This window comes from Trichosurus vulpecula, chromosome 7, assembly GCF_011100635.1.
Source record: "Trichosurus vulpecula isolate mTriVul1 chromosome 7, mTriVul1.pri, whole genome shotgun sequence".
Taxonomy (NCBI): domain Eukaryota; kingdom Metazoa; phylum Chordata; class Mammalia; order Diprotodontia; family Phalangeridae; genus Trichosurus; species Trichosurus vulpecula.
Genome location: NC_050579.1, coordinates 9,019,943 through 9,046,167, shown reverse-complemented (window position 1 = coordinate 9,046,167; position 26,225 = coordinate 9,019,943). Strand labels below are relative to the sequence as shown.

General features: G+C 43.6%; 1 protein-coding gene across 5 annotated transcripts in view; it reads right to left on the bottom strand.

The window, feature by feature from the left end:
* LOC118856159 (UDP-glucuronosyltransferase 1-2-like) overlaps window positions 1-26,225 on the bottom strand; it is a 79,507-nt gene that overhangs the window by 44,919 nt on the left and 8,363 nt on the right. The window contains exon 1 of one of the 5 annotated variants that reach the window (XM_036766282.1): window positions 10,815-11,453. The exons of 3 other annotated variants lie outside the window; for them this stretch is intronic. In XM_036766282.1, coding sequence (XP_036622177.1) covers window positions 10,815-11,438 — 624 coding nt within the window. In that variant the 5' untranslated portion in view covers window positions 11,439-11,453. One more of the 5 variants, XM_036766283.1, reaches the window with a different exon arrangement.

Here is a 26,225-nt window from a genome sequence, read left to right as displayed (position 1 = left end):
GTCTGTCTGACTTAAGGTCATAGGCCTTCAGAACTGGGTGGGAGGTAAGGATGTCATTGAATCCTATGGCCTCAGTTTACAGAAGAGGAAATTAAAACACCAGTGTGAGGATGACTTAGTGGCAGAGTTATGACTCACCCCCAAGCTGTCCTCCTGTTTATCCCAAATGGCCTCCCTCCTTGGCTTCAGAGCCTTTTGCCTTGAGCCCAGAGGATTTAAATTAGTGTGACTGAGTCTGCTCCATGTAGTTCAGATCTGTTTAAAAAGGTGTATCCTGGGATTAGGAAGGTCTTTTTCAACTGTGTAAAGTGTTAGATATACAAAGAAAGACAAAAGACAGTCCTTGGCCTCAATGAACTCATGGTCTAATGGGGGAGATGATGCACAAACAACTATGCACAAACAAGACAGGATACATTGGAAAAAACCAGCATATGGAAGGCAATAAGTTGAGCAGAAGGGTACTCCTGGCATGCAGTGAGTCAGTGAAGAGGGAGTCAGGAGACAGGGCACCTAGTTGGAGGAAGAGCAGAGAGGCTGATGTCTCTGGGTTGAAGAATCACAGGGAGGTGTCAGGTGTAAGAAGGCTGAAAAGAGGAGGTGAGGGCACAGGTGTGTGTTGGTAAACAAAATGGGCTCTTAGCACTCAGTTCAACCAAGTGCCCTTGAAGAGTTTGGACTTTTTTTCCTTGATTAGATTTGAGAGTCCTTGGTGACCTCCTTGCCTCAGGGGAGTGCCTAGTTTACACATGGAATTTGAGTGATATGTTTGGGACAGCAGAGGCTTTTAGACCACGTGGGTTTAAGTCGCCTCTTTGTGATGATTCTAGGTCACGTGGGTGAGTCGCTGTGATGATTCTAGGTCACATGGGTGAATTGCATGTGTGATTCACCCTTGACCCTGAAAAAGATATAAAACCAGGGGTTGGCTTTCTATTTTTCAGAGCTCTTACCCACAGCAGTGGTCATGTGCATGACTCTGGGCCAGCCCTTGTTACGAGCTCCCGCTGAACCTAGATGTTGGTAACTATGAATTGTATTTGGTCTCTCTGTTGATGTTTGCAATTTGTTTGTATTTTGCTCCTAAGTTCAGGGTGCTGGCTTTTCCCCCTGAACTAAGTGAATGGTATTTGTATGCTGGATTAAAGTAAACTTGTCAACCCCTTAACGTTGTTTTCCTTACTAAAGCAGATCAAAAGAACCTGGGCTTTTGCAGCATGCAGGCAGCGTGCTTGTTGTTGGACTTGTGTTGGTCTTTCACCCCCACAACAGCTGCTAGCTGGATTGTTGAAACAAGGTGAGAAAGGCCTTTGAAGACCAGAAGGTTTTTATTTGATCCTGGAATAGGGAACCACTGGTCTTTACTGCATGGGGATAGTGGTGGTGGTGATATGGTCCCACCTGCCCTTTAGGAAGATTAGCTTGACAGCTGAGAAAAGGATAGATTGGAGTGGGGACAGACTTGTGGCAAGGAGTCCAACCATTAGGCTGTGGCAAGAGTCCAGGGGTGAAGTGAGGTGAGGTGAGGAGGAATGGTGTCAGAGGAGAGAAGGGGAGAGTTACTAGCAAGGTAATATAGGAGGAGAAAAATTACAGAGACAAAATTAATAGGATTTGTCATAAGCCATATTGGATGGGAGGTGAAAGAGAGTGAGCAGTCAGGGATAACACCTAAGCTATGGGGTTGGGGACTGGGAGGATGGTAGTGCCCTTGAGAGTAAAAGGAAAGTCAGGAGGAGGGAATGGTTGGGAGGGACAGGGAACATTCAGATTGGAACATGCTGACTTGAGGACATCTGTAAGACATCCAATTTGATATGTCCCACAGGCATTTAGAGATGTGAGACTAGAGATCAGCAGAGGTTAAGGCTGGATAATCTGAGAATCATCAGTGTAGAGATAATATTTGGAACCATGGGAAATGGTGAGATCATCAGGTGAAATAGAATAGAAGAAGAGGGCTTGGGACAGAGACTCCTGGGACACACCCATGGTAAGTGGGCATGCCCTGGACAGTGATCGATCACAGGAGCCTGAGAAGGAGCAGTCAAGTGGGGAGGAGAACCAGAGAAGAGGGTTATGAAAATCTAGAAAGAAGAGAGCAGGAAGGAGGAGAAGGTGACTGATGATGTCCAAGACTGCAGAGAGATCAAGAAGAATGAGGACTAAGAAAAGGCCATTGGATTTGGTCATTGACAACTTTGGACAGGGCAGTTTGTGTTGAAAGATGCAGTGAGAATCCAGACTGCAGAGTTAGGAAAAGAGTGAAAGAAAAGAAGTGAAGACTTATGTTGTGGATAACCTTCTCAAGGAGTTTAGCCACAAGAAACCCAGAAAGGCACAGGACAATAATTACCAAGGATTGATTGAAATGTGGATATTTTGTAGAAGGGGGAGAGATGGGCATGTTTGTAGGCAACAGGGAAAGAGCCAATAGCCAGGGAGAAACTGAAGAAAACAAGATGGAAGGGGATCTCTTGTGCAGGCAGAGGGATCTGACTTGTCAAAGTAAATTCACTTGTCTAAGGCCACACAGGTAGAAAGTAGCAGATCACTGAGTAGTTCCAAGTCTCCTGATTTCATATCACACAAAAGACTTGGGTAGTAAAATCAATGAAAAAACAAAGAAATCACTGCAAAAACCTGTTTGCAGGCAAACTATTCCCATCTCAACCATCACCTCTAATTTGTTTTTATAGAGCTGCCCCCGGGGCTGGAAGCTGAACCGCCAACTCCTTCCACTCCTGCAGCTTTTCCCACTAACCTTCTCTGCTGTCTTTGGTGTTTGTGGGTTGAGAAGTCTGGTAACTGTTGCAGCTCACTGATTCAGGGTGGTAGGGCACATTCCGCCCAGCTCCTGGTCTGGTTGGTCCGTGATGCTCACACTGGGCTGTGCTCCACTCCGCTCCCAGGTCCCAGGTCCCAGCTCCCAGCTCTGTGTGGGATAGACCTCACCCAGAGACCATCCAGGCTGTCCTGGGCTGGAGCCCTGCTTCCCTCTGCTGTTTTGTGGGTTCTGCAGTTCTAGAACTGGTTCAGAGCCATTTTTTATAGGTTTTTGGAGGGACTCGGCAGGGAGCTCACGCTGTTCCCTGCTTTCCAGCCGTCATCTTGGCTCCGCCCCCCACTCCCTGCATTTCTGCCTTAGAGGGCAACACATTCAGTATTGCTTACAAAGCCCAGGCTGTACATTAGGAAGGGTAAATCCCCAAATATTGGAGAGAGCATTTGCCTCTCTGACAAATTCTTCTCTTTATTAAGATTCCACTAAATCCTAATGCTCCTTCATTTACTGCTCTCCACATGACTTCAAACTGAGATAACATGGGACCTGAAAGCAACCTTAGAGCAAGTATAGTCCAGACTTTCACAAACTAATTTGATATGGCACATTTGTCTTTCAAATATATCAACAGAAGCTCCAAATGTTGAACTAGGACAAGGACGTGTCTGTCTCAATGTAACGCTCTTTTGAAGGTAAGTATCATGAAGACAAGATCTGTGTATTCTCAATACCTTGTATGTGAGAAATCTTTGTTGAATTGTTGAATGGACACTTTAAATTCTTTCATACTTAGTATTTAAGGGGGGAAATAGAAATAGTGTTGACTGAAAAAAAGAAAACCTGTTCATCATGAAGCACCGGGGTTTGAGGCTTCTTACTTGAATAACCTGTGATGAGTCAATTGAATTCCCTGAGTTTTGATTTCATGGGCTCATAAATTAAGAATGTGAAGAGATTATAATGGTAATTGATCCAAAATTCACTATATAGATGATGACAGTAAATCTTAGAGAAGTGAAGTGGCTTTCCCAGAAGCACCCAATGAGAAAATATTTGAGGTGGAATTTAAAATCCAGGTCTTTATGCTTGCAATTCCAATGTTATATCCACCAAACCAGCTTCCCTCTCATCATTTGTAAGGTGATGGATTGGGCTAGATTGTCTCTGACATCCCTTCAACATATAACCCCATGAGTCTATGCCTGGAAACCCAAAGAATCACTTAAGAAGCCTGGTTCCTGTCATACATCTCCTTTCTTTAACTAAAGAGGAAAACTAACCCAGGAAAAGCCAAGTCATTCTGAACAAAGGACTTTCTGTCAGTGGCAGAACCAGGACTAGAATGTAGGTCCCCTGATTCCTAAGGGCCATAAAAACTGGAGAATGAGAGGAAAGGAAGACACAAATAAATCACTACAAAGAAAGATTTGTGAGAAAAAAAAACTGATCATATATTTACCCCTCCCCAGTCCATCTCTACAGACCTGGGACCACATGAGGCCATCTATCTAGGAGATTCATTAAAATGTAACCAGATTTCATGATACAGAGTGAAGCAAGCAGAACCAGGAGGACATTATACACAGTAACAGCAATATCTTGTAATGAAGAATGACCTAGCTCTTCTTAGTAATACAATGATCCAAGGCAATCCTAAAGGATTCATGATGAAAAATTCTATCTACCTCCAGAGAAGGAACTGATGGTGTCTGAATAAAGACTGAAGCACAATATTTTCCTTCCTTCCTTCCTGTCTAATTTTCTTACACAAAATGACTAATATGGAAATGTTTTACATGATTGCACATGCATAATTTATATCAGATTGCTTACACATCTCAGGGAGGCACGGGAGAGGGAAGAAGAGACAGTATTTGGAACTCAAAACTTTAAAATGAGTATTAAAATTGTATTTATGTGTAATTGGGGAAATTATTAAGAAAATTAAAAGTAACAAGATTTTTGTCTTAAAAACCATATGCTAAAAATGAAATTCAGCATGTTCTCATTTGACCAAAGGGCATCAACTAACATGATGGCTTGTTACATGTCACATGCCAACCTGTGGGAGCTGCTTGAGATTGGCACAGGTCATGCCTACAATGAAGATCATATTTGGCATGGTTGACCTGGGGCAATCTAGCAGAAAGTATGACCTCGTAAGCCACACAGATCCATGGCTCAGAACATCCACTATACTCATTTCTCTCTGAAAGAGTTCTGAAGCCAGCCTTGCAAAAGATGAAAAAAAACATATGGCATGCCACAGACTGGGGCAAAGTATACAAAATGTTTTTTACCCGCTGCAGCAAAGTCATGTGGTCAGTGTTCTCAGTGAATGTCCTCGGAATATGATGGATCAGGACACTGAGTGCCTTCAGCTGTGAAATCACATGGGATTCCCCGGAAGAAATACACAGCTGGAATGGAGAGATACTGAGCCAGGATAGCTCCACAAGGAACCACAGAATCAGTTAAAACAGCATTGTAGTGGGATTTCATCAGTTCCTTATTAGGTACTAAGTCAGTACAAAAGCCAAAATGCATGTCAGCAAAACCTTCATGGCCCCAGCCATCTCAAAGAACCGTTTTAGGAAAGGTGTTGTTTCAAAGAGCAAATGGGAATTCCACTGACTTTTATGAAACTGGTCCTTGGTTAAAGTGACTGGCAAGGTTTTCAAAGTGTATAATGGTGCTTCTCTGATATGCATGAACAGCTCTGGTGCCAAGACAAAACTTTGATGGCCTCTCAGACTGAGCTCCAAGACCTCTTTACTCATGCTGAGCCAGAGGTTGCCATTGAAGGGGATCACCAGAAGCTTCCCCACTTTGACAAAGTCCAGGCAGGCAGCACAGAAAAACAGCCCCACAAGATCCCAGTGCCATGGTTGGAGCCCTGTGGCCATCTCTGCAAAATCCACGATCCCTCAGAAAGACCAGGATTGGTAAAGTTTGCTCTGTTCTCTCCCATAATCTGCGAGTTTTCATAACCCTTTGCTGTGTATTTATCTGGCCATGGAAGCAATAAATTTCATGAGGCAAAAAGTAATTGGAAGAGAGATTGAACTTTTGCTTCTTCACATATAAGATTGATTTACTTCTTTAGATTAATCATTAAAGAAATGTCAATCTCTCTTTCTCCCTCCCCTGGACCTAAAATAGACTCTGAGTAAAACTGCCTAGACAGCACTTGCATATCAAGATTACAACCTTCAAAATCAAGGTGGAGGGGGATTTAGAAGTCATCTCATCTCATCTCCCCATTGCACATAAGAGAAAATTAAGGCCAAGAGAAGGGAGAGAATTTCCCAGGATCTTGTCTGCCCACGGTCATTGGGGACTTTCTTCTCCTCCCTTATCTGCCAATTTCCTAGTAATGATGTGGTTTCTGTTCCCATCTCACCTGAATTTTCTGCTGCCTGTACACTGGTGTCCCCTGCTTCTTCCTTGGATTTCTTTCCCATTTTCTGCACTCTGATTCTCCTCCTTCCTCTCTAGCTTCCTCTTTGGCTTTTTGTCTGCTTTTCATTCTTGGAAGACTCCAAGGCCTCTTGAGCCATCTGATGTTCAGTTGTAAGGTCCTAAGAGAGGGAATTCCCCTCTCCTTCCTCAGAACTCCCTGTAATCTGTTATTGTGTGTCAGATCATACCTGCCTATGTGCCATAAAGAGAAGATGATGTGGTCATAGGAACCAAATGTCTCCTACCTGTCCTGTCTGTTCAAACTGACATTTTTGCCTTCTTGGTCAGAAACTGGCCCTAATTTGCAATGCTTTGGGTCAGAGGAGGACTTGAACCCTCATCTTCCTGACTCCAAGGCCACCTCTCTATCATCTGCAGCACTCTGACTCTCTGTCTTAAATCGTTTCTCCACAAGTGTTTAATGAATTGAACTGAGATTTGCAATTGAAACACATATAAGTCTATGTTCGCCACCTTCCCACTCCTCTTCACCAAAACCCTTCCATCTCTGTTGATGGCACTCCCACCCTGCCAGTCAACAGGATTCACAACCTTAAGTTTGGTCTTTCCTCTCCTTCATCCCCAGGCTCCAATAACTTCAAATGTCTTAGTGAGTCTATGTTCATATCATTGGTCATATCTCTTTCCTTTTCTCCACTCACAGATCCTCCACTCTACACACTGTGCTATCTAGCTGACCTCAATTCTATAGGCTCATAGATTTAGAAATTGAAGAGACATTAGAAGTCCCTGAATTTTTTCAGATTTTTTTCTCAGATAATTAAACTGATGCCCAAGGAGTGGACATCTCTGTCCACTAAGTGGATTCCCAAGCATCACAGAGAAAATGTTTGAATCTAAATCTTTATGACTGCAAGTCCAGTGTTCTGTCCACCAAAACAGGTTGCCACTCAATGTAAGTAAAAAGTGGGGAGGGACTATAAGTTCTCTGAGATCCTTTCAATCTTTGAGGCAGTGGGCCTCTGACCAGAGACCCAAAGAGTCAGTTAAGAAGCCCAAGTCTGTGTATTACATCTTGTTTAACTGACAAAAGGGGGATGATAAACAGCAAAGAAGGCAAATCCTTTTACCCACGGCCACACAGTGGGTCATTTGCAGAACCAGGTCTCCTGCTTCCTAAGGACCTGAGAGACTGGAGAACTAAAGGCAGTGAGAACACAAAGAAATCAAGGAAAAGGGGGTTTACAAAGAAAACCACTGATACCTATTCCTCTGCCTCAAGCCCTCCCCACAGTTCTGCCTAATTCAGAAAATGTCACAAAACTAATAAGGTGATCTTCCTCTCAGCACAGTCTGGGACAGCACAAGTTTGAGGACTAATTAAAAATGTAGCCAAATTTTCTCTTATAAACAAGATGATCTAATTAACTCACTGGGTGGCACCTGCAATGCTGGTTAATGCATCACATACCAGCCTGAGAGAGCCACTTGGCACTGGCACAGTTGCTGCCTCTAATGAAGACCATGTTTGACATGATGGGTTTAGGGTAATCCATCACAACGTCTCTCCTCATAAGCCACACAGATTCATAGCTCAGGACATCCACTAGACTCATGTCTCTCTGAAGGAGTTTTGAAGCCAGGCTTGCAAATGCTGAATACATCATTTGGCACAACGCATTATGGGGCAAAGAGTATAGAATGTTCTTTACCTGCTGTAGCAATGTTATCTGGTCTGTGCTTTTGGTGGCCATTCTGGGGATATAGGTATATGGGCCAGAGCACTGAGTGCTTTCAGTATCTAAACCACAGGGGATTCCTCACAAGAAATAAATAGCTGGAACAGACAGATACTGTGCCACCAGGGCTCCACAGGGAAGAGCGAGATCGGTTAAAACAACATCATAGTGGGCCTCTTCCAGGGACTTCATCAGGTCCTTGTTATAGACTAAGGCCCTGCAAAAGCTAAAATACATATCAAAAACATTCTTCAAGTTTGTGATGACAACAAAAAAATCTCTTCAGAAAAGGTTCTGCATTAAAGATCTTATGGGAATTATTGTGCATTATCTCTTGGAAAAGACCCTTGCTGAAAGTGATTGTAAAGGTCCTTGGAGTGTAGTACTGTCCTTCCTTGATGTGCAAGGACACCTTGGGTGCCAGGATGTCACTTTCATGGCCTCTCAGACTGAGCTACTGGACCACTTCACGTGTGCTGAGCCAGTGCCTGTCATCCAGGGGGATCACCAGCAGCTTCCCGCCTTTGACAAGCCCAGGCATGCAGCACAGAAAAACAGCCCCACCAGAGCCCAGGACCAAGGTCGGAGCCCTGTGGCTGTCTCTGCAAAGACCAGAACCCCTGAGAGTGAGTAGGGTCTATGTAAACTCTGCTCTGTTCCCTGTCTTGGCAACTCTGTGCCTTGTCTTTGCCTGGTCATGGAAGCAATACATTTAATGAAGGAGCAGGTAATTCGAAGAAACAATGAACTTTTGGTTCTCCACATAGATGATTAACTTCCTTAGATTAATCATTAAAAGAAATATCAATTTCTCTCCCTCTCCATTGATCTCTCCTCCTCTGAATAAAAAACACCCTCAGAGCAAAACTGTGTTGACAATACTCATATGTCACTATCACAGCCTTCCTAATTCGACGTGGAGGGGATTTAGCAGACACCTCAGCCAATACTTACCATTTTACAAAAGAGAAGCAGGCCAAAGAAAGGGAAGGGACTTATCTAGGAACTTGGCTGCCCACTCGCATTGCCAACTTTCTTCTCCTCCCTTTTCTGCCCATTTCCCATTAATGAGTGGTATGCAACAGATTGAATTTTCTCCTGCTGACTTCTCAGCTACTCCCTTTATCATGTGGTTCTTGTTCCTGACCTAACTTTTCTCCTGCACTGGACTCTGGGGTCCCTTGCTTCTTTCATGTATTTCTCTCTCCATATACTGAACTACTCTGATTCCCAACCTCCCTCTGTAGCTTCCTCTTTGGCTTTTTGTATGAGTTTCATTTTTAGAAGACCCCAAAGCCCCATGAACCATCTGATGTTCAGTTGTTAGGTCCTAAGGAAGGGCATCCCCTCCCTTTTCTCAGAACTCTTTGTAAGCTGCTCTTCCATGTCTACAGTGTGTCAGATCATACCATAAAGGGAAGATGATTTGGTCATTGGACCCAAGTGTCTCTTACCCTTCTTGTCTGCTCATATGAACATTTTTGTCTTCTTGGTCAGAAACATATCTTGGTGTGCAAGGTTTTGGGTCAGAGGAAAACATGAACCCTCATCTTCCTCATTCCAATGCCTCCTTTCTAGCATCTCTGCCACACTCACTCTCTGTCTTAAATTATTTCTCCACATGTGGTTACTGAATTGAATTGGCATTGCAATTGAAACACAAATCAGTCTATTTCCCCCAAGGTCCCACTCCTTTTCACCCAAACCCTTCCATCTCTGCTGACGGCACCCCCAGCCTGTCAGTCACCCGGATTTACAACCTTGGGTCGACTGTTTCCTCTCCTCCCCTCCCCCAGTCTATAGTCACATCCCATGTCTCAGTGAGTCTATGTTTATATCATCTGTAATATGTCTTGCCTTTTCTCCACTTACAGAGCCTCCAACCTAGTCAAGGTTCTCTTCACCTGGCACTCTATCCACTGTGCTATGTAGCTGCCCTCAGTTCTATAGCCTCATAGATTGAGAACTTGAAGCTACCTTAGAAGTCACTGAGGTCAGGCTCATTTTTCAGATGATGAAACTGATGCCCAGAGAGTAGCATCTCTGTTCAGTAAGTGGCTTCCCCAGCAACACAGAGTTAAAAAAATGTTTGAATCCAAGTCTTTATGACTTCAGTTCCAGTTTATATCCACCAAATCAGGCTGCCTCTCATCATTTTTGAAATGGAAGGAGGGACTAGACAATATATAAGCCTGTCAGCCCATGACCAACACTCCAAACACTCATTGAAGAAGCTCAAGCCTCCATATGACATCTCCCTCATTTGACTAAAGAGGAAAATAAACTGCTAAAAAGTCAGCCTCCTTTATGCACACAGCTGATCAATGCTTGAACCAGGTCTCCCAACTCCTAAGGACCCGAAATACTGGAGAACTAAGAAATCATGACAAAAAGTGCTTGCAAACAAAATCCCTCAGACAGATCCCTCTGCCTCAAGCCAATCCCATAGTTCTGCATATTTCAGAAACCTTCACAAACTTTATAAACCAATCTTCTTCTGGTCATACCCTTGGACACCAAAAGTTAGGGGACTAATTGAAAACATAGCCAGATTTTCTCCTTGAAACAAGATGTTCTAATTAACCCATTGGGTGGCACCTGCAATGTTGGCTAACACAAAACATACCAACCTGAGAGAGCGTCCTGGCACTGGCACAGTTCATGCCTCCAATGAAGATGATGTTTGGCATGATTGGCCTGGGGTAATCTAGCAGAAAGTCTGACCTCATAAGCCACACAGATCCATGGCTCAGAACATCCACTATACTCATTTCTCTCTGAAGGAGTTCTGAAGCCAGCCTTGCAAAAGATGAAAAAAACATATGGCATGCCACAGACTGGGGCAAAGTATACAAAATGTTTTTTACCCGCTGCAGGAAAGTCATGTGGTCAGTGTTCTCAGTGAATGTCCTCGGAATGTAGGAGGATGGATCAGGACACCGAGTGCCTTCAGCTGTGAAATCACATGGGATTCCCCGGAAGAAATACACAGCTGGAATGGAGAGATACTGAGCCAGGATAGCTCCACAAGGAACCACAGGATCAGTTAAAACAGCATCATAGTGGGCCTGCTCCAGGGATTTCATCAGTTCCTTATTAGATACTAAGTCAGTACAAAAGCCAAAATACATGTCAGCAAAAACCTTCATGGCCCCAGCCATATCAAAGAACCGTTTTAGGAAAGGTGCTGTTTCAAAGAGCAAATGGGGATTCCGCTGACTTTTATGAAACTGGTCCTTGCTGAAAGAGACTGGAAAGGTCTTCAAAGTGTAGAATGGCCCTTCTCTGATATGCATGGACAGCTCCGGTGCTAGGATGACACTTTCATGGCCTCTCAGACTGAGCTCCTGGACCACTTCACGCATGCTGAGCCAGTGGCTGCCATCCATGGGGATCGCCAGCAGCTTCCCCGCATTGGCAAAGCCCAGGCAGACAGTACAGAAAGCCAACCCCACCAGAACCCAGGGAGACGATCGGAGTCCTCTCACCATCTCTGCAAAGTTCAGGATGTCTAAGAAAGAGTAGGATCTGTAAACTTTGCCCTATTCTCTTTCACAACCTGGAAGTTTTATGCTTTATCCTTATCTGGTCATTGTGGAATAAATCAATGAAATGAAAGATAATTGGAAGAGAGGCTGAACTTTTGGTTTGTTACATATATGATTGATCTCTTTAGATTAATGATTGAAAAAGAGTGAATGTCTCTTTCTCCCTCACCACAGACCTCTTTTTCTCCACTGTGCCAAAAACGGACCTCATTTTCTGATCTCTCTGGCTTGGGATGGGATCATGAAATCATAGATCTTGAGTGGGAAGTAATGTAATTCTTGTTTCAAGATTAGTAAACCAAGACCCAATGAGGTTAGGGTATTTGTTAAGTGTCACACAGGCAGCAAGTGACCAAGGCAGAATTTGGACCCAGGCTTTATGATTCATCTCAAAGCCAGGGCTCTTTCTATTCTGACAAGTTCCTTGCTAACTCTGAGTCCTTTAAGGCCATGAAAGGGTACTGACTGAGGAATACAGCAATGTCCCAATAGGAAAAGCTAGCAGCAGCTTTAGAGGGGAATCCTCCCTGGGAGCTACCAAGGCAATCTTCTCTGACCTTTGTTACAGAAATTGTGAAAACTGAGATACTGAACTGTATGCAAATGCTGCTTTGGCCACTGTTTATGGCCAAGCTTTGACTCTTGGGCACCAGTACTTTCTCTTCTTAGATTATCTTCTATGTACTCTGTAGATATCTTGTATACACCCAATTATTCAGATACTGCCCCCCCCCATTGAATTATAAGCTTTTTGAGGGCAGGAGCTGTGTTTTGTCATCTTTTGTACTCCCAGCACTGAGATAATGCCCAATAGAGAGTTAATTCTGATAGATGCTTGTTAACTGTCTGACACTGCATAGACACTTAAGGGACAGAGGTGAGGCAGCAGCAAAACCCTGTTGTGGGCTCTTTTAGTAAAATGTTCAGAAATTTCAATTATAAGGAAAAGCAAATTTATTGCAAAATCAATAATGGGTGTGTCTTAGATTCAACAAATATATACATGGTTGGCCAAGTAGAAATAATTCAATGAAGAATAACACTTGGGCCTTGAGTTTGGCTCAGGCAAAGGCTGCATGGGCTTCTCCTTCTGGAGGGACCTCTCCTTAGCTGTTCCCACAACACATGCTGAGGGCAGAATAAAGGCTTACAAACTGCTTATGGACTTGTTGAGTTAGAACCATTATCCTTCTCTTTCCGGATAAACTTCTGGGATTGCTCTTCTTTATCCTAGAGCTAACCACCTCTCCTGCTCTTCAGAGAAACTGCTTCCCTGTTTCACTGTAGGGGTAGGCCAGGGAAAGGTGCACACACAATGGATAGGAGGAAGCATTAAAACGAGGCTGCTGTCCAAGGTCCTCGACCCAACCAGGACACCCCTTCCTTTGCAATTGTGCTTTGAAGGGCAACACATTCAGAATGGCTTAGCAAACTCCAGGTTGTATCTTAAAAAGTTCACATCCCTGAATGCTGGAAAGAGAATTCACACATCTTTCTGTCACTGGCCACTCAGCAGTCATACAAAGTCAAAAACCAGAGGAGCTAGACAGGACTTTAGAAGTTACATTGCCTAGCCTTTCACAAACCAAATTAGATGTGGCATATTTCGGATTTCAAATATGTCAACAGAATCTTCAAATAGTTGTCCTAGATGAGGAAAGTCCAGCTCTACTGAATCCCCAGTAGAATTTAAGATACTTGAGGCCAGGGATCACTTAATTTTTGTCTGTGGATCCATGGTAACTTGCACGTAATAAATATTCATTGATTGACTAACTGAAATGAACACCCGTGAGTGGGTACAGCTACAGAAAGTTATTTGGAATTATACACAAGTAGTTACTAAATCCTTTGACCCAGTTACGCCACTGCTACACTTTTGCCCAAGAGAGATCAAAGAAAGAAGAAAAGGTATTTCATACCAAAAAACAGGTTTTGCAGCTCTTTTTCATGTTGGCAAATGTTAGAGCCCCTTGTCATGAAGGAATGGTTGACTAAGTTATGGCATTTGAATTTGAGGGAATGCTATCATGCTATACAAAATGAGGAATGAGATGATCTCAAAACCTTAAAAATGAATTGACCTAAGAGACACTGAGGAAATCTGAAAGAAAATACAGAGAATTATCTATTTCCATCCCCTAAATGCTGAATAACATAATTCTCTGTCTCTGTCTCTGTGTCTCTGTCTCTGTCTCTGTCTCTGTCTGTCTCTCTCTGTTTCTCTGTCTCTCTGTCTCTGTCTCTCTCTGTCTCTCTGTCTCTGTCTCTCTCTGTCTCTCTCTCTCTCTGTCTCTCTCTGTCTCTCTCTATCTCTGTCTCTCTCTGTCTCTCTCTCTCTCTCTCTCTCTCTGTCTCTCTCTCTCTCTCTCTCTCTCTCGCTCTCCCTCTCTCTCTCTCTCTCTCTCTCTCTCTCTCTCTCTCTCTCTGCAACGGGGTATTTGGAACATGCCCAGATAGCCTAGCATAAAGGTGTCCTGCGTCTTCTTCTGTGCGGGGTGGAGGAGTCACTTTTAATTGGCTCCATGTCCAGGTCCACATTGTGTCTTTAAAAACTGCCATAACGGGACAGTTTCTCTCTCCTGTTGCATCTGAAGGGTGAAGATTCCAGTTAACTCCCAGAGCAGGTGCAATGAACTGAACCAGGAAGGGAGGGGGATACTTTTCCCTCCATCCCTTCCCCCTCAGCCATTGCCTTTCTCTTGTAGCCCTGAGCAATGGAACTATGGTCCCTGTTCTCTTTGTCCTTCTCACTTTCAGGTGCTGAAAGTGCTGCCCATGAGACCCAGGAGTATGAGTCCTAGGAGTCTTATAGCCAGGATCCCAATTAGATGTTGCAGTTAGACAGACAGGGAAGGTCAAAGAAGTCCGGGTACCCAGGACATGAACCCAAGGTGAGGGCTTAGACTTGAACTTGGGACTAGGCTCCATAGGAACTGAATTAAGCTGGGTCCTAATCTCCCTTCCCTTCACAGAGACTGAGGTGGTATGGTGTGGGAAGGACTCAATTGCATGAGTTGGGGGAATAAGTTTGTATGTTTGTGATTATGCTTTGATTTGGAAAAGGTTATCTGACTGTTAGTGGCTACATTGGGATGAATACCATTGATGGGAGTTAGAGCCATTTGCCAAGCACCTAGACCTCCCTAATCACCTCCGTAGGAAGGGTCAGAGGTAATCCAGCTGGCATTTAGGCAGTAAGGACAAAGTGGTCACTGTTACATGTGTATTTTTAAAAAATTCATATTTGTAATATCAGGAGGAGATATCATTAATGTTGACATTTGCATATAGAAAATATATGTTCATGCTCTTACTGTTGAAACCGAATATAATCCTTCAGGGAGGAAAATGGATATTTAACGAAATAGGGGACTTTCAAGCATTTCTAGTTAAAAGACCAGAACTGAATACAAAAATTGATCTCTAAATACAAGGCTCAAGGGAAACATAAAAAGAGAAAAAAGAAACAAGAAAGAGAAAACATAAGCAAATCAATAAAGCTAAATAGTTTATATTTCCCCATGGCAAGGTAATATTTATAATCCTTAGGAACTTTATTACAAACACAGCAATTAGAAGGGAGTATACATAGAAAGAGAGTGTGGATACAAGGTGACTTTGATGGGATGATCCCCCCCAAAGAAAAAAAAAGGAGTGAAAAAGAAGACTGCACTGGAAGAAGAAGTTGTGGGGGTAGATAGAATGAGGTAAATTATCTAACATAAAAGAGGCAGGAAAGAGCTATTATAATAGAGGGAAAGATGAGGAGAGTGGTGGGAAAACTTTACTCTCATCAGAATTGCCTCAAAGCAGGAATAAGATAGCACTCAGTTGCATACAGAAATCTATTTTACCTTATAAGGAAGTGAAAACGGATGGGAACAACAGAAGGTGGGGATGATAAAAGGGAGGGCAGACTGGGGTGGGGGGGGATAGCCATGAAAAGCAAAACACATGTAAGGAGGGACAGGCAGGTTCTTGTACAAAATTGCTAATATGGAAATGTTTTACATGATTGTGCATGTGTGACCTACATTGGATTGCTGACTGTCTCAGGGAGGGGAGGGAGGGAGAAACAGAAGGATAGAATTTGGAACTCAAAATAAGAAAAAGAAAAGTTAAAAAGTGTTTTAACATGTAATTGGGGAAAATTATATGTATATGTATATATATATATTTAAAGAAAATATATGTTCATCATGTAGCACCTATAGGTTCCTATTTTCATGACCTGTGGCAAATCACTTAAATTTCCTGAACTTGAATTTTATTTTGTTGCAGTTGTTCAGTCATTTTTAGTAGTGCCCAGCTCTTCATAACAACATTTGGGGCTTTCTTAGCAAAGATACGGGAGTGTTGCCATTTCCTTCTCAAGCTCATTTTACGGATGAGGAAACTGAGGTAAACAGGATGAAGTGACTTGCCCAGGTCACACAGCTAGTAAGATGTTTTCCTGAATCTAGGTATGGCACTCTATCCACTATGCTATCTAGGTGCCTTCAATTCTATAGGTTCATGGATTAAGAAACTGAAGAGAACTTAAAAGTCATTGAGTCCAGGCTCATTTTATAGATGATGAAATTGAAGCCCAGAGAATGGGCATCTCTGTCCAGTAAGTGGCTTCCCCAGCATCACAGATTGAGAAAATGTTTAAATTTGAGTCTTCATGACTTCAAGTGCAGTATTTTGACGACCAATCCAGGTTGTCTCTTATCATTTTTAAGTGACAGGAGGTATGAGATGGTCTCCGAGGTCCTTTCAATGTATGAGTCTGTGATACTATGACCAAGGCCCCAAAGGCTCATTTAAGAAGCCCAATTCTGTGTATTACATCTCCGTTATTTGACTAAAGAGGAAAATAAACTGCAAAGAAGCCAGACTCTTTACCCATGGCCACAGAATTAGTCAGTGGCAGAAGCAGGTCTCCTGATTCCTAAGGACCTGAAGGACTGGAGACCTAGAGGCAATGCGAACACAAAGAAATCAAGGCAAACAGCATTTATATAAAAAAACCACTTAGATCCCTCTACCTCAAGCCAACCCCACAGTTCTACCTAATTCGGAAAATGTCACAAATCTTATAAGACAATCTTCTCTTTACACCCTGGGTCTACAAAATTTGTTGACTAATTAAAAATGTAGCCTGAAGAAAGAGCAGGGTCTGTAAAACCTGTTCCCTATCTTGACAACTATGTGCCTTGCCTTTGTTTGGTCATAGAAGCAATAAATTTAATGAGGCCAAAGGTAATTAGAAGAGAAACTGAACTTTTGGTTCTTCACTTATATGATTAACTTACTTAGATTAATCATTGAAAGAAATGTCAATATCTCTATCTCTCCCTCCCTATTGATCTCTCCTCCTCTAGAGTAAAAACATACTCAGAGCAAAACTGTCTTGACAACACTTGTATATCACAATCACAGTCTCCCAGATGTCGAGGTTGTGGGGGATTTAGAAGTCATCTCCTCCAATCTCCCCATTGTACAGAACAGAAAAGTGAAGCCAAGAGAAGGGAAAGACTTTCCCAGGGACTTGGTTGCCCATTTCCCATTAAAGAGCAGTCTGCACCACAGTCAATTTCTTCCTGCTGACTTCTTACTTACTCCCCTGTAATGTGGTTTCTGTTTCCCTCTGACCTGACTTTTCTGCTGCACTGGCCCCTGGTGTCCCCTGCTTCTTCCTTCCTTGGATTTCTCTCTCCATGTACTGTACTGCGCTATTCTCTGCCTCTAGCTTCCTCTTTGGCTTTCTATGTGTTTCATTCTTGGAAGACCCCAAGGGCTCTTGAGCCATCTGATGCTCAGTTGTAATGTCCTAAGGGTGGGGGTCCCCTCTCCTTTCTCAGAACTCTTTGTAACCTCTTCTCCCAAAGTCTACAGTGTGTGTCAGATCCTACCAGCCCTCATCACCTCCAATGGATTTAATTACCATCTGTATGCTGATGATGCTCAAACATATGTCCTGCCCCGAACTCTTTATTGACCTCCTATCTTGAATCTCCAACGTCCTTCAGACATCTTGAACTGGCCTTCTAGAAGATGTGTCAAACTCCATTTGTCCAAAACAGAACTCATCATCCTTCCTCCTAAATCTCCCCCGCCTTTTCTACCTTGGCTGTTACTGTTGATGGCAATACCATCCTCCCAGGACCTCTAGGAGTCATCCTGGATTCCTCATTGTCTCTCCCTCCCCATGTCCAGGATGTTGACAATGCCTGGCAATTTTACTCTGTAGCATTTCTGCAATATGCTCCCTTCTTTCCTCTCACACTGCCCCCACTGTAGTGCAGACCCTCATCACCTCATCCCTGGACTACTGCAATAGCTCCTGGGGAGTCTGCCTGCCTCAAGTCTCTCCCTGCTTCAAACCATCCTCCATTCAGTCACCAAAGTGATTTTCCTAAAGTGTAGGACCAATAATGTCACTGCTTCCCTGCCCCCCACTCAACAAACTCCAGTGGCTCTTTAGGAGCAAATACAAAATGCTCTGTGTGTCATTCAAAGTCCTTCATAACACATCCCCCTCCTTCCTTTCCAGTCTTCTTACCTCTTTCTCCCCACCACCTACTTTTTTGATCCAGTGACACTGGCCCCCTGGCTGTTCCAAGAATAAGACACTCTATTTCTCAACTCCACACATTTTCTCAAGGGCTCCTTCCTTTGCCTGGGATGCTCTCTTCCTCCTCTGCTCTCCCTACCCACCTTCCTGGCTTCCTTTAAGTTCCAACTAGAATTCTGTCTTTTACTGAAAACCTTCACTGACCTCTCTTACTTTTAGTGCAAGCATTCTCTTAATTACTTCCTGTTTATCTTGTATAGAGCTTGTTTTGTATATATTTGTTTGCATGTTATCTCTCCACTCTTAGATGGTAAGCTCCTTGAAGGCAGGGACTGTCTTTTGTTTGTTCTTTTTTTTTCTTTCAGAGAGGGGAAGGAGGGCAGTTGGGGTTAAGTGACTTGCCCAAGGTCACACAGATAGTATTTGTCAAGAGTCTGAAACTGGATTTGAATTCAGGTCCTCCTGACTCCAGTTCCAGTGCTCTACTCACTGTGCGTCCTAGCTACCCCCTGTCTTTTGTTTCTTGTTTTTTTCCCCGAGTGCTTCACACCATGCCTGGACTGTAGTAAGTGTTTAATACATGTTTATTGCTTCCTTGCTTTATGCATTATAAAGCGATGATGTAGTTACATGTGATGGTGTTGTCACAAGCTCCTACTCCTTCATGTCAGTTCACACAAACATTTCTGCCTACTTGGTCAGAAACAAGTCTGAAATTATAATTCAGTATGTCAGAGGAGGACTTGAGCCTTTCTACTTCATACATAGTACTTGCTTAGCAAGTGTGTAAGGAATTGGATTCAATTGAAATTGGAATTAGCGCTGAAGCAACTCGTTCTACCTGATATCAACCACTTCTCATCCAAACTCTTCTGCTTCTGTTGATGGCCTGTCGCAACAATTCAGCTAGCAGCCTGTAAGGGTGTAAGATCCGCCAACAACCAGCACACGGAAAGATGCCAACACAGGTTCTTTGATCTGTTTTACTAAGGAAAGTAATGTTAAGGGGTTAAGAATCTCAGTTCAATCGAACATACAAATATCATTCACTCAATACAGGGGAAAAAGCCAGCACCCTGAACTTCAGAGCAAATACAAACAAATTACAAATATCAAAAGACAGACATTGTTTGATTCAAATCTCAATGCATAGTTACCAGGGTTTAACAAAGTCCTGACATCTGGGTTTACAAGCTGGAGGGCTCTTAACTGCAGCTGTCCAGAGTCTCCACATCAACACACCTCCAAGAGTGAGAGCCCTCAGCAAATAGCTCTGTTCTCTATTTTTATATACTCTTTAGCCATCATCAAACATCATCTGAATGACCAGAACTAAGGGTCCTACTACTGGCTCTGGTCTTGGCAACTTCCCTTAGGACCCTGAGGGCTTCACACGCACATAGGCTTAGCACCCAGTAGATAGGGGTGTGGGCTTGTGGTTTATCACCTAGTAAGACTCAATCAAAGACACCCAACTTAATTGATATTACATGGCCTCGCCAGCCTTGCAATTACTCAGGCTCACCACCCCCGAGTTAGCCTTGACTCTTCCTTCTCCTTCAAGTCCAACATTCAGCCAGTTTAGAGGACTTGCCAATGCTACTTCACCACCATCTCCTTCATCAATTCCCTTCACTTTCTTTCCCGAGCCCCCATGTCTTAGTTTCTGCTTTCATCCCCTCTTGCCTAGACTATTACAAAATCCATGCTCTATCCCAATCTACCAGTCTCCTTCCATTCAATCTGATCCAACACAGCATTTGTTAAGCCCCAACTCTGTTTGAGGTACCATGCCAGGCCCTGGGGCTACAAGCACAGAAAGGAAGTAATCCTTACCCTCTGGGACCATGCATTTTTCTAGGAGAATTGAATGTGTGCACAAATGAGCACACACAATGTAGAGAGGAGGAGGAAAGGGTCAGTGGGAAAGGCTTTGAGTTCTAGAAGCCAATTGACCTGTGCTTTGAGTAGGAATTCCACAAGGCTGAAGCAAGGATGAAGAACATCAAGCCAACTGTGAAAGGGCATGGAGAAAGCAGATAGGGTTTGCCCACAGTTTCCTCTTGATTCTTTGCTAATCTTCCCCCTTGACTACTAGGAGTGGATAAGATCTATTCTGATCACTGTCCTTCTCTTCTTCCCAATTTCATCAGGACTCAGTCTCGTTTCAGGAGCAGCAGCAAATTGTCAAATCTCAGAGCTACAAAGGAGCTGAAAAGGCATAGCTGAATAATAATAATAATAATAATAATGATAACAAGCTAGCATTTCTGTGGTGCTCGAAGTTTTGAGAAGTCCTTCACAAATTGTTATCTTATCCTCATAACAACCCTGAGAGGTAGCTGTGCTTTTTATTCCCATTTTTACAGATGAGAAAACTGAGGCCTGAGAGAGGGTAAGTGACTTTTCCAGGGTCCAGCATCATGCGTCTGATTTGGGATTTGAACTCAGGCCTTCCTGACCTAAGGAATAGCACCAAGCCTGACACATAATATTTGTTGATTAAGAAGTTGCATGCAGGTTTTGCTTGAAATGCTGTCCTGTGATGGGATGGACTACCCTCATAGGATATGGGTCAATGCCTGGAAGTCATAAAGGAAACATGGCTGTTTCTTAAGAGACTCAGAAGAATGGTTTGTAGATGGATGAATGGCCATGGCTGGGCTGCAATATGGACCCCTGAAGAAATTATCCATTTCAGTGAAATCTCACATCTATTCAGGTATTTAGGACTGAAGCATTACTGACTTGTTCGATCTTTTGGTTCAGTCTGGCTGAAGGCCTGGCATTTTGTAACTGTGAGCCAAGCATCAGCCCCATTAGAGAAGACATCATTCGGATGGCCTCGGTCCACTGACTCACCGCCTTTGGGCACTCACTCATCAGTGCTGGTGTTTCCTCTCTCTTATGCCATCCATCATTTTCCACCATCTTATATATGGAGCCCTCATCTCCTCGGGGGCACTGACCAAAACTTATGTTCAAATCAATTCAACTTGACAAGCACCGGCTGTGTGTTAGGGCCGGCGCCTGTTGTGTGTTTGGCGTACAAAGACCGAACCGAAAGGGCACCTGCTTAAGGAGCGACACACTAGAAAGGATGTGGGGCCGAGCCTGGGCACGTCAGTAACACAAAGAAGATGGAACAGATCTGTTTCCACAGATGGATCAGGGGTGATGCCAAGAGGGAGAGCCTATGACCAACTGGGGAGGGGGAAGATCCGGAACAGGCTCCTGGCACACGGGCTGTGCTTTCCACAAAGCTGGTAGGCAGTGTATTACCGAGATGGGGGCTGTCTGTGCCAAGGGGTGGAGGTGGAGCATGGATGGGGTAGAAGGGAAGAAAAGGGGATGAGTTTAGCAAGTAGGACAGGGGGCGTGGAAGAGGAATCAGAGGAAAGGGAATTGGCAAGGTCAGTGGAAACCATATTGCACATAAGAGATACTGCATAAGTCTCTGGTGAGTTTGGAATGCTTATTTCCTCCCTGCATTCTCTATATTCCCTGTAAAATGAGAGGGATTTGAGCTGGACTTGATGCCTGCCTCCAGCTCAAAATCTATGAGCCTCGGATTCTTTGTTTCCTTTTAAATGAGGGACGCAGTAGACATTTGTTGAATGAATGCAAAAAGCAGCATCCTTGAAGGTTGGGCTTTGGTCAGCTCCAAACCATGTTCAGTGATCTGAGATAGCAAATCTTCAAAATAAAGAATAACTTTTATATGGTAGCAAAGCCCCTAAGTCATCATGGGAATACCTGTATTTTTCCATTGTGCCTATTGATTGTGACTCCATGGTCCCTCCCACTATTTGGAGAACTTGGTTATTTGCACTTTGTGAAACATTTTCTGATGATCTGTTTCCACAGATGGATCTGGGTTCCAACTCAGAAATTCTGTCTGAAGTGCAAGCCTATAGTTGAATCTCTGGAAACTAGAACACACACACACAGATACACACACACACACACACACACACACACACACACAAAATTTGATTGCAGAACCTCATTTCATAGGAGGGTATAGAAGGAGGCCTGGGATATTTTCACTTTGTCTCAGTGGTCCCAGTGCCTGGCACATAGTGTTCGCTAAATTAATGCTACCCATTTAGCAAGTGGCATTGATATGACAAATGCATTATTCTGCAGGATTGCTGGGAGGCAAGTCTCATCAGTTTTATTATCTACATTTTACGCGTGAGGAAACTGAAGTGCAGAGCAGTATAGTCAGTTGACCCTGGCCACAGAGCAAACACCACAGGTGACATTCCAACCCAGGAGTTTCCAATTTAAGCACTAGCTCTCTCTCTCCACTAGGACACCTCCATGCAATGCTGTTTCCCTTACAAGACTCACTTTGTGTTTCTAGAGCACAAGAGGGTGCTGGAAAATGAATGCCATGCTTTCCTAGTTGCTGGAAAACTGGAATAATTTCATGCAGAATCAATGGCCAAGGGATGTTGGAAAACCACCAGAACTATAGGAAGTATGAGTAAGCTCCCGTGGGCATGTCAGACTCAGCATCACCAAAAAAAGATGTCATTATCTTTCCCCCTAAATTCCCCCTTCTTTCCACCTTTTTCATTACTGTTGAGATGACCAGAACAGTAGCTGTTATGAGCCCTTACAACTCTACAATTCTGATGTTTAATTTGCAAACTGACTTGGCGTCAACATACTACTGATGAGCATCAATGTGCAAGAGAAGGCATGAGGGAATCATCCAGGAAATGGGGCCCAATAAGACAAAGTGTGCTACTCTTGTGGTGAGAAGCCTGGATCAAATACCAGTGGATAACTCAGAAGCTGCTCTGGTGCTCCTGAAGTATTAGTAGACCTAAAGAAAATTCACTTAGATAGCAACAGTATTTCTAGGAAGACATGGTTAAGAACCATGCTGGATGAGCAAGTAAGGAAGGGTGTGATCTGAGCTCATGGAGGGAAGGTGTGGCACAGACTCCACAAAGTGTCAAATACAATCTTACCTCTCCAGCTCCCATGAACAGAACAACCTCCCCTGGCATCCCACTGCTCACCTTTCCACACCACACTGTATGTCTAAGATGATCAGCTCCTTCAATGCAAGGTTCACATTTCTTTGATATTAACACACATAATCACCAAGATCCATTTATATTTTGAGTACTGGGGCCGTGTTGCTTTTCCTTTTGTATCCACAACCTCTCTGCTGACCTCCAGTGTCACATTCTCAAACACCTATAGGATATCCTGACCTGGATGTCCCAGAGACTTCTTAAACTCACAATGTCCAAAATGGAAGTATTTCTCTTCACTCAAACTCATACTTTAAACCCCCCTTTTACTGTTAAGGGCACCGCCGGTTTCCTCCCCCAACCCAAGCACACGGGGCTGGAAATCCAGGTGTCATCCTCAACTTCTCACTATCTTATTCACTCCCTATTACCAAATGTTCGCCGTGTCCTCTCAAGTCTAACTCAGAAGCATCTCTTGGATATGCCCCCTTAATTCTGACCCTCCCCCACTCTGTGATAGGCCCTCCTCACCACATTCAAAGCTCTTCATCACCAGCCCCCTCATACCTTTCTAGTCTTCTTAAACATTATGCCCCAACACATACCGTTGGATGCAGTGACTCTGGCTTCTTGACTGTTCCACAAAAGACCCTCCATTTCTCAGCTGTCCTCCATTTTCTCTTGCTTGGGAAGCTTTCTTTCCTTTGCTCCACCTGCTGACCTCCCTGGCTTCTCCAGGAAGCCTTCCCTAACTCCTTTTACTGCTCTTTTCATTGTCTCCCAGTTTGCTTTGCGTACATACGTCGTCTTCCCCCTTAGACTGTGAGCTTCCTGGGGGCAAGGACTGTCTTTCTGTCTTTCCTGGCACGCCCAGCACTTGGCACAGTCTGACATACAGTAGACACTTAATACTGAGCGTTGAATTGAATTGAACTCCTCCTGCCTCTAGACTCCGCTCACTCCAGTTCATCCTTCACTTGGCTGACAACACGAGCCTCCAAAAATGCACATGTGAACAAATCTCAGTCTTGCTGAATAAACAGCAACCTGGAGGGATGAAATAGAAAATCCTCTGCCATTCAAAGCCCATCACAACCTGCACCAGCCGTACGTTGCTGATCTTACAGCAAACGCCAAACATGCCTGCCGCTTACTCTGGGACCCACGGACTCTGGTGTCCCGGCTGTTCTGCACATGGGACCATCCATCTCTGGACTCTGGGCAATTTTCTCCGAAACCTGACCCCGCCCCCCCGCATGCCTAGAATTGTATTCCTCCTCCTCTCTGTCTCCTGGCTCCTCTGGCCTCCTTTATGTCTCCATTAAAGTACTCACTTCTACAAGAAGCCCTTCCTTTTCCTCTTTCCTATTACAGCCTTCAGTCTGTTGATGTTTGTCATTTTCTCCTGTCCATATCTTGTTTGTATATCCGTGTTCCTATGCTTTACCCCTTCGCTAGACGATGAGCTCCTTGAGGGCAGGGATTGTCCTTTTGTCTTTCTTTGCACATCCAGCACTTTGCACAGTGTCTGACATGTAATAGGCTTTTGATAAATGCTTGTTGATTTGACCTAACATCACCTCAGGAGCCCAATACAACGCCTTGTACAGACTAGAGATTAATAAATACCATTTGGATGAATGAACAATCTACAAGCTGCTGAATGGTCACTCCACTCCATCACCACATGTGGTGCCATGCTAAGTACTTCCCTGTTGCCATCTCCTACATCCTCATCTTCCCATCTCCCATATGGACAGTAACATAATAACCAGGGAGACCTTGGACAGGGGCTCAGGAAGCTGTCCCCCACACACTTTGTGATCTTGGCTAAGTCACTGAATGTCTCCAGCTCTCACTTGCCTCATCTGAAAAACCTGATATTCAATTAGATCTACTGGAAGATTTCTTTCTAATCTTGAATCTTGAATGCAGATTGAAGCATTCTTTTTTTACTGGATTTTTCTCTTGTGAGCTTTTTTGTGGGTTTTCTTTTGCGAGATGGCTACTATGGAAACACATTTTCCATGACTTCACATGTATAGCTGCTATCATATTGCTTGACAGCTCAAGGGGTAAGAGGAAGGGAGAGATTTTGGAAATCAAATTTATAGAAAAAGAATGTTAAAAATTTTGTTAACATGTAATTGAGAACTATGTAACAAAATAAATAAAAAAATATGAAATAAAGATTTCTATCTGTTCTAAACCTTTATGTTTGGTCCCATCTTGCCCGCCCAAATTGATCTTCTGTTTTTCTCAACACAAACCTTTTCCCCAAGGATCATTTATCTAGAGTAGGAATAGATAATCTAGCCCAATCCCCTCATTATATAAATGAGGAAACTCAGGCCTCAAGAGAAGTGACTTAGCCAAGGTCACTCAGCAAGCAACGGAACTGGGATTAGAAAGTCAGTCATAGATCCAAAGAGAATAAAGAGTTAGAAGGGACCTCAGAGAGCAGAAAGTCTAAGTCCCTCATTTGACACAAAGGCAAATGACAACCAGGAAGGAAATGTGACTTCCTCAGTTACTCAGCTGGTGGTGGCAGAACGGAACATGAACCTGGTTGCTCTGCGATCAATCCAGGGGTCTTACTATTCTATTCTTTCCTTCTTCCCTCCCTCCCTCCCTTTCTTTTTCTCTTTCTTTCTTTCATCCTTTCTTTCTTTCTTTCTTTCTTTCTTCCTTTCTTTCTTTCTTTCTTTCTTTCTTTCTTTCTTTCTTTCTTTCTTTCTTTCTTCCTTCCTTCCTTCCTTCCTTCCTTCCTTCCTTCCTTCCTTCCTTTCTTTCTTTCTTTCTTTCTTTCTTTCTTTCTTTCTTTCTTTCTTTCTTTCTTTCTTTCTTTCTTTCTTTTCTTCTTCCTTTCTTCCTTCCTTCCTTCCTTCCTTCCTTCCTTCCTTCCTTCCTTCCTTCCTTCCTCTCTTTCTTTCTTTCCATACTTTCTCTCTCTCCTTCCTTGCTTCCTTCCTGCCTTGCTCCCTGCTCTTCCACTACTCCTCGGAAAATGTTCTGGTTGTTCCCTTAGTTGGAAATACCATCCCTTCACTCTTAGAATACAGTCAGTGAGTCTGTCCTCTGGGTCAGCAGGCATGCACAAATTCAGGGGACCAACATCTCCTCTGTCCAGAACAGCAACAGTATGATTGGCTGAATCAGTGATGGAGAAAGGTG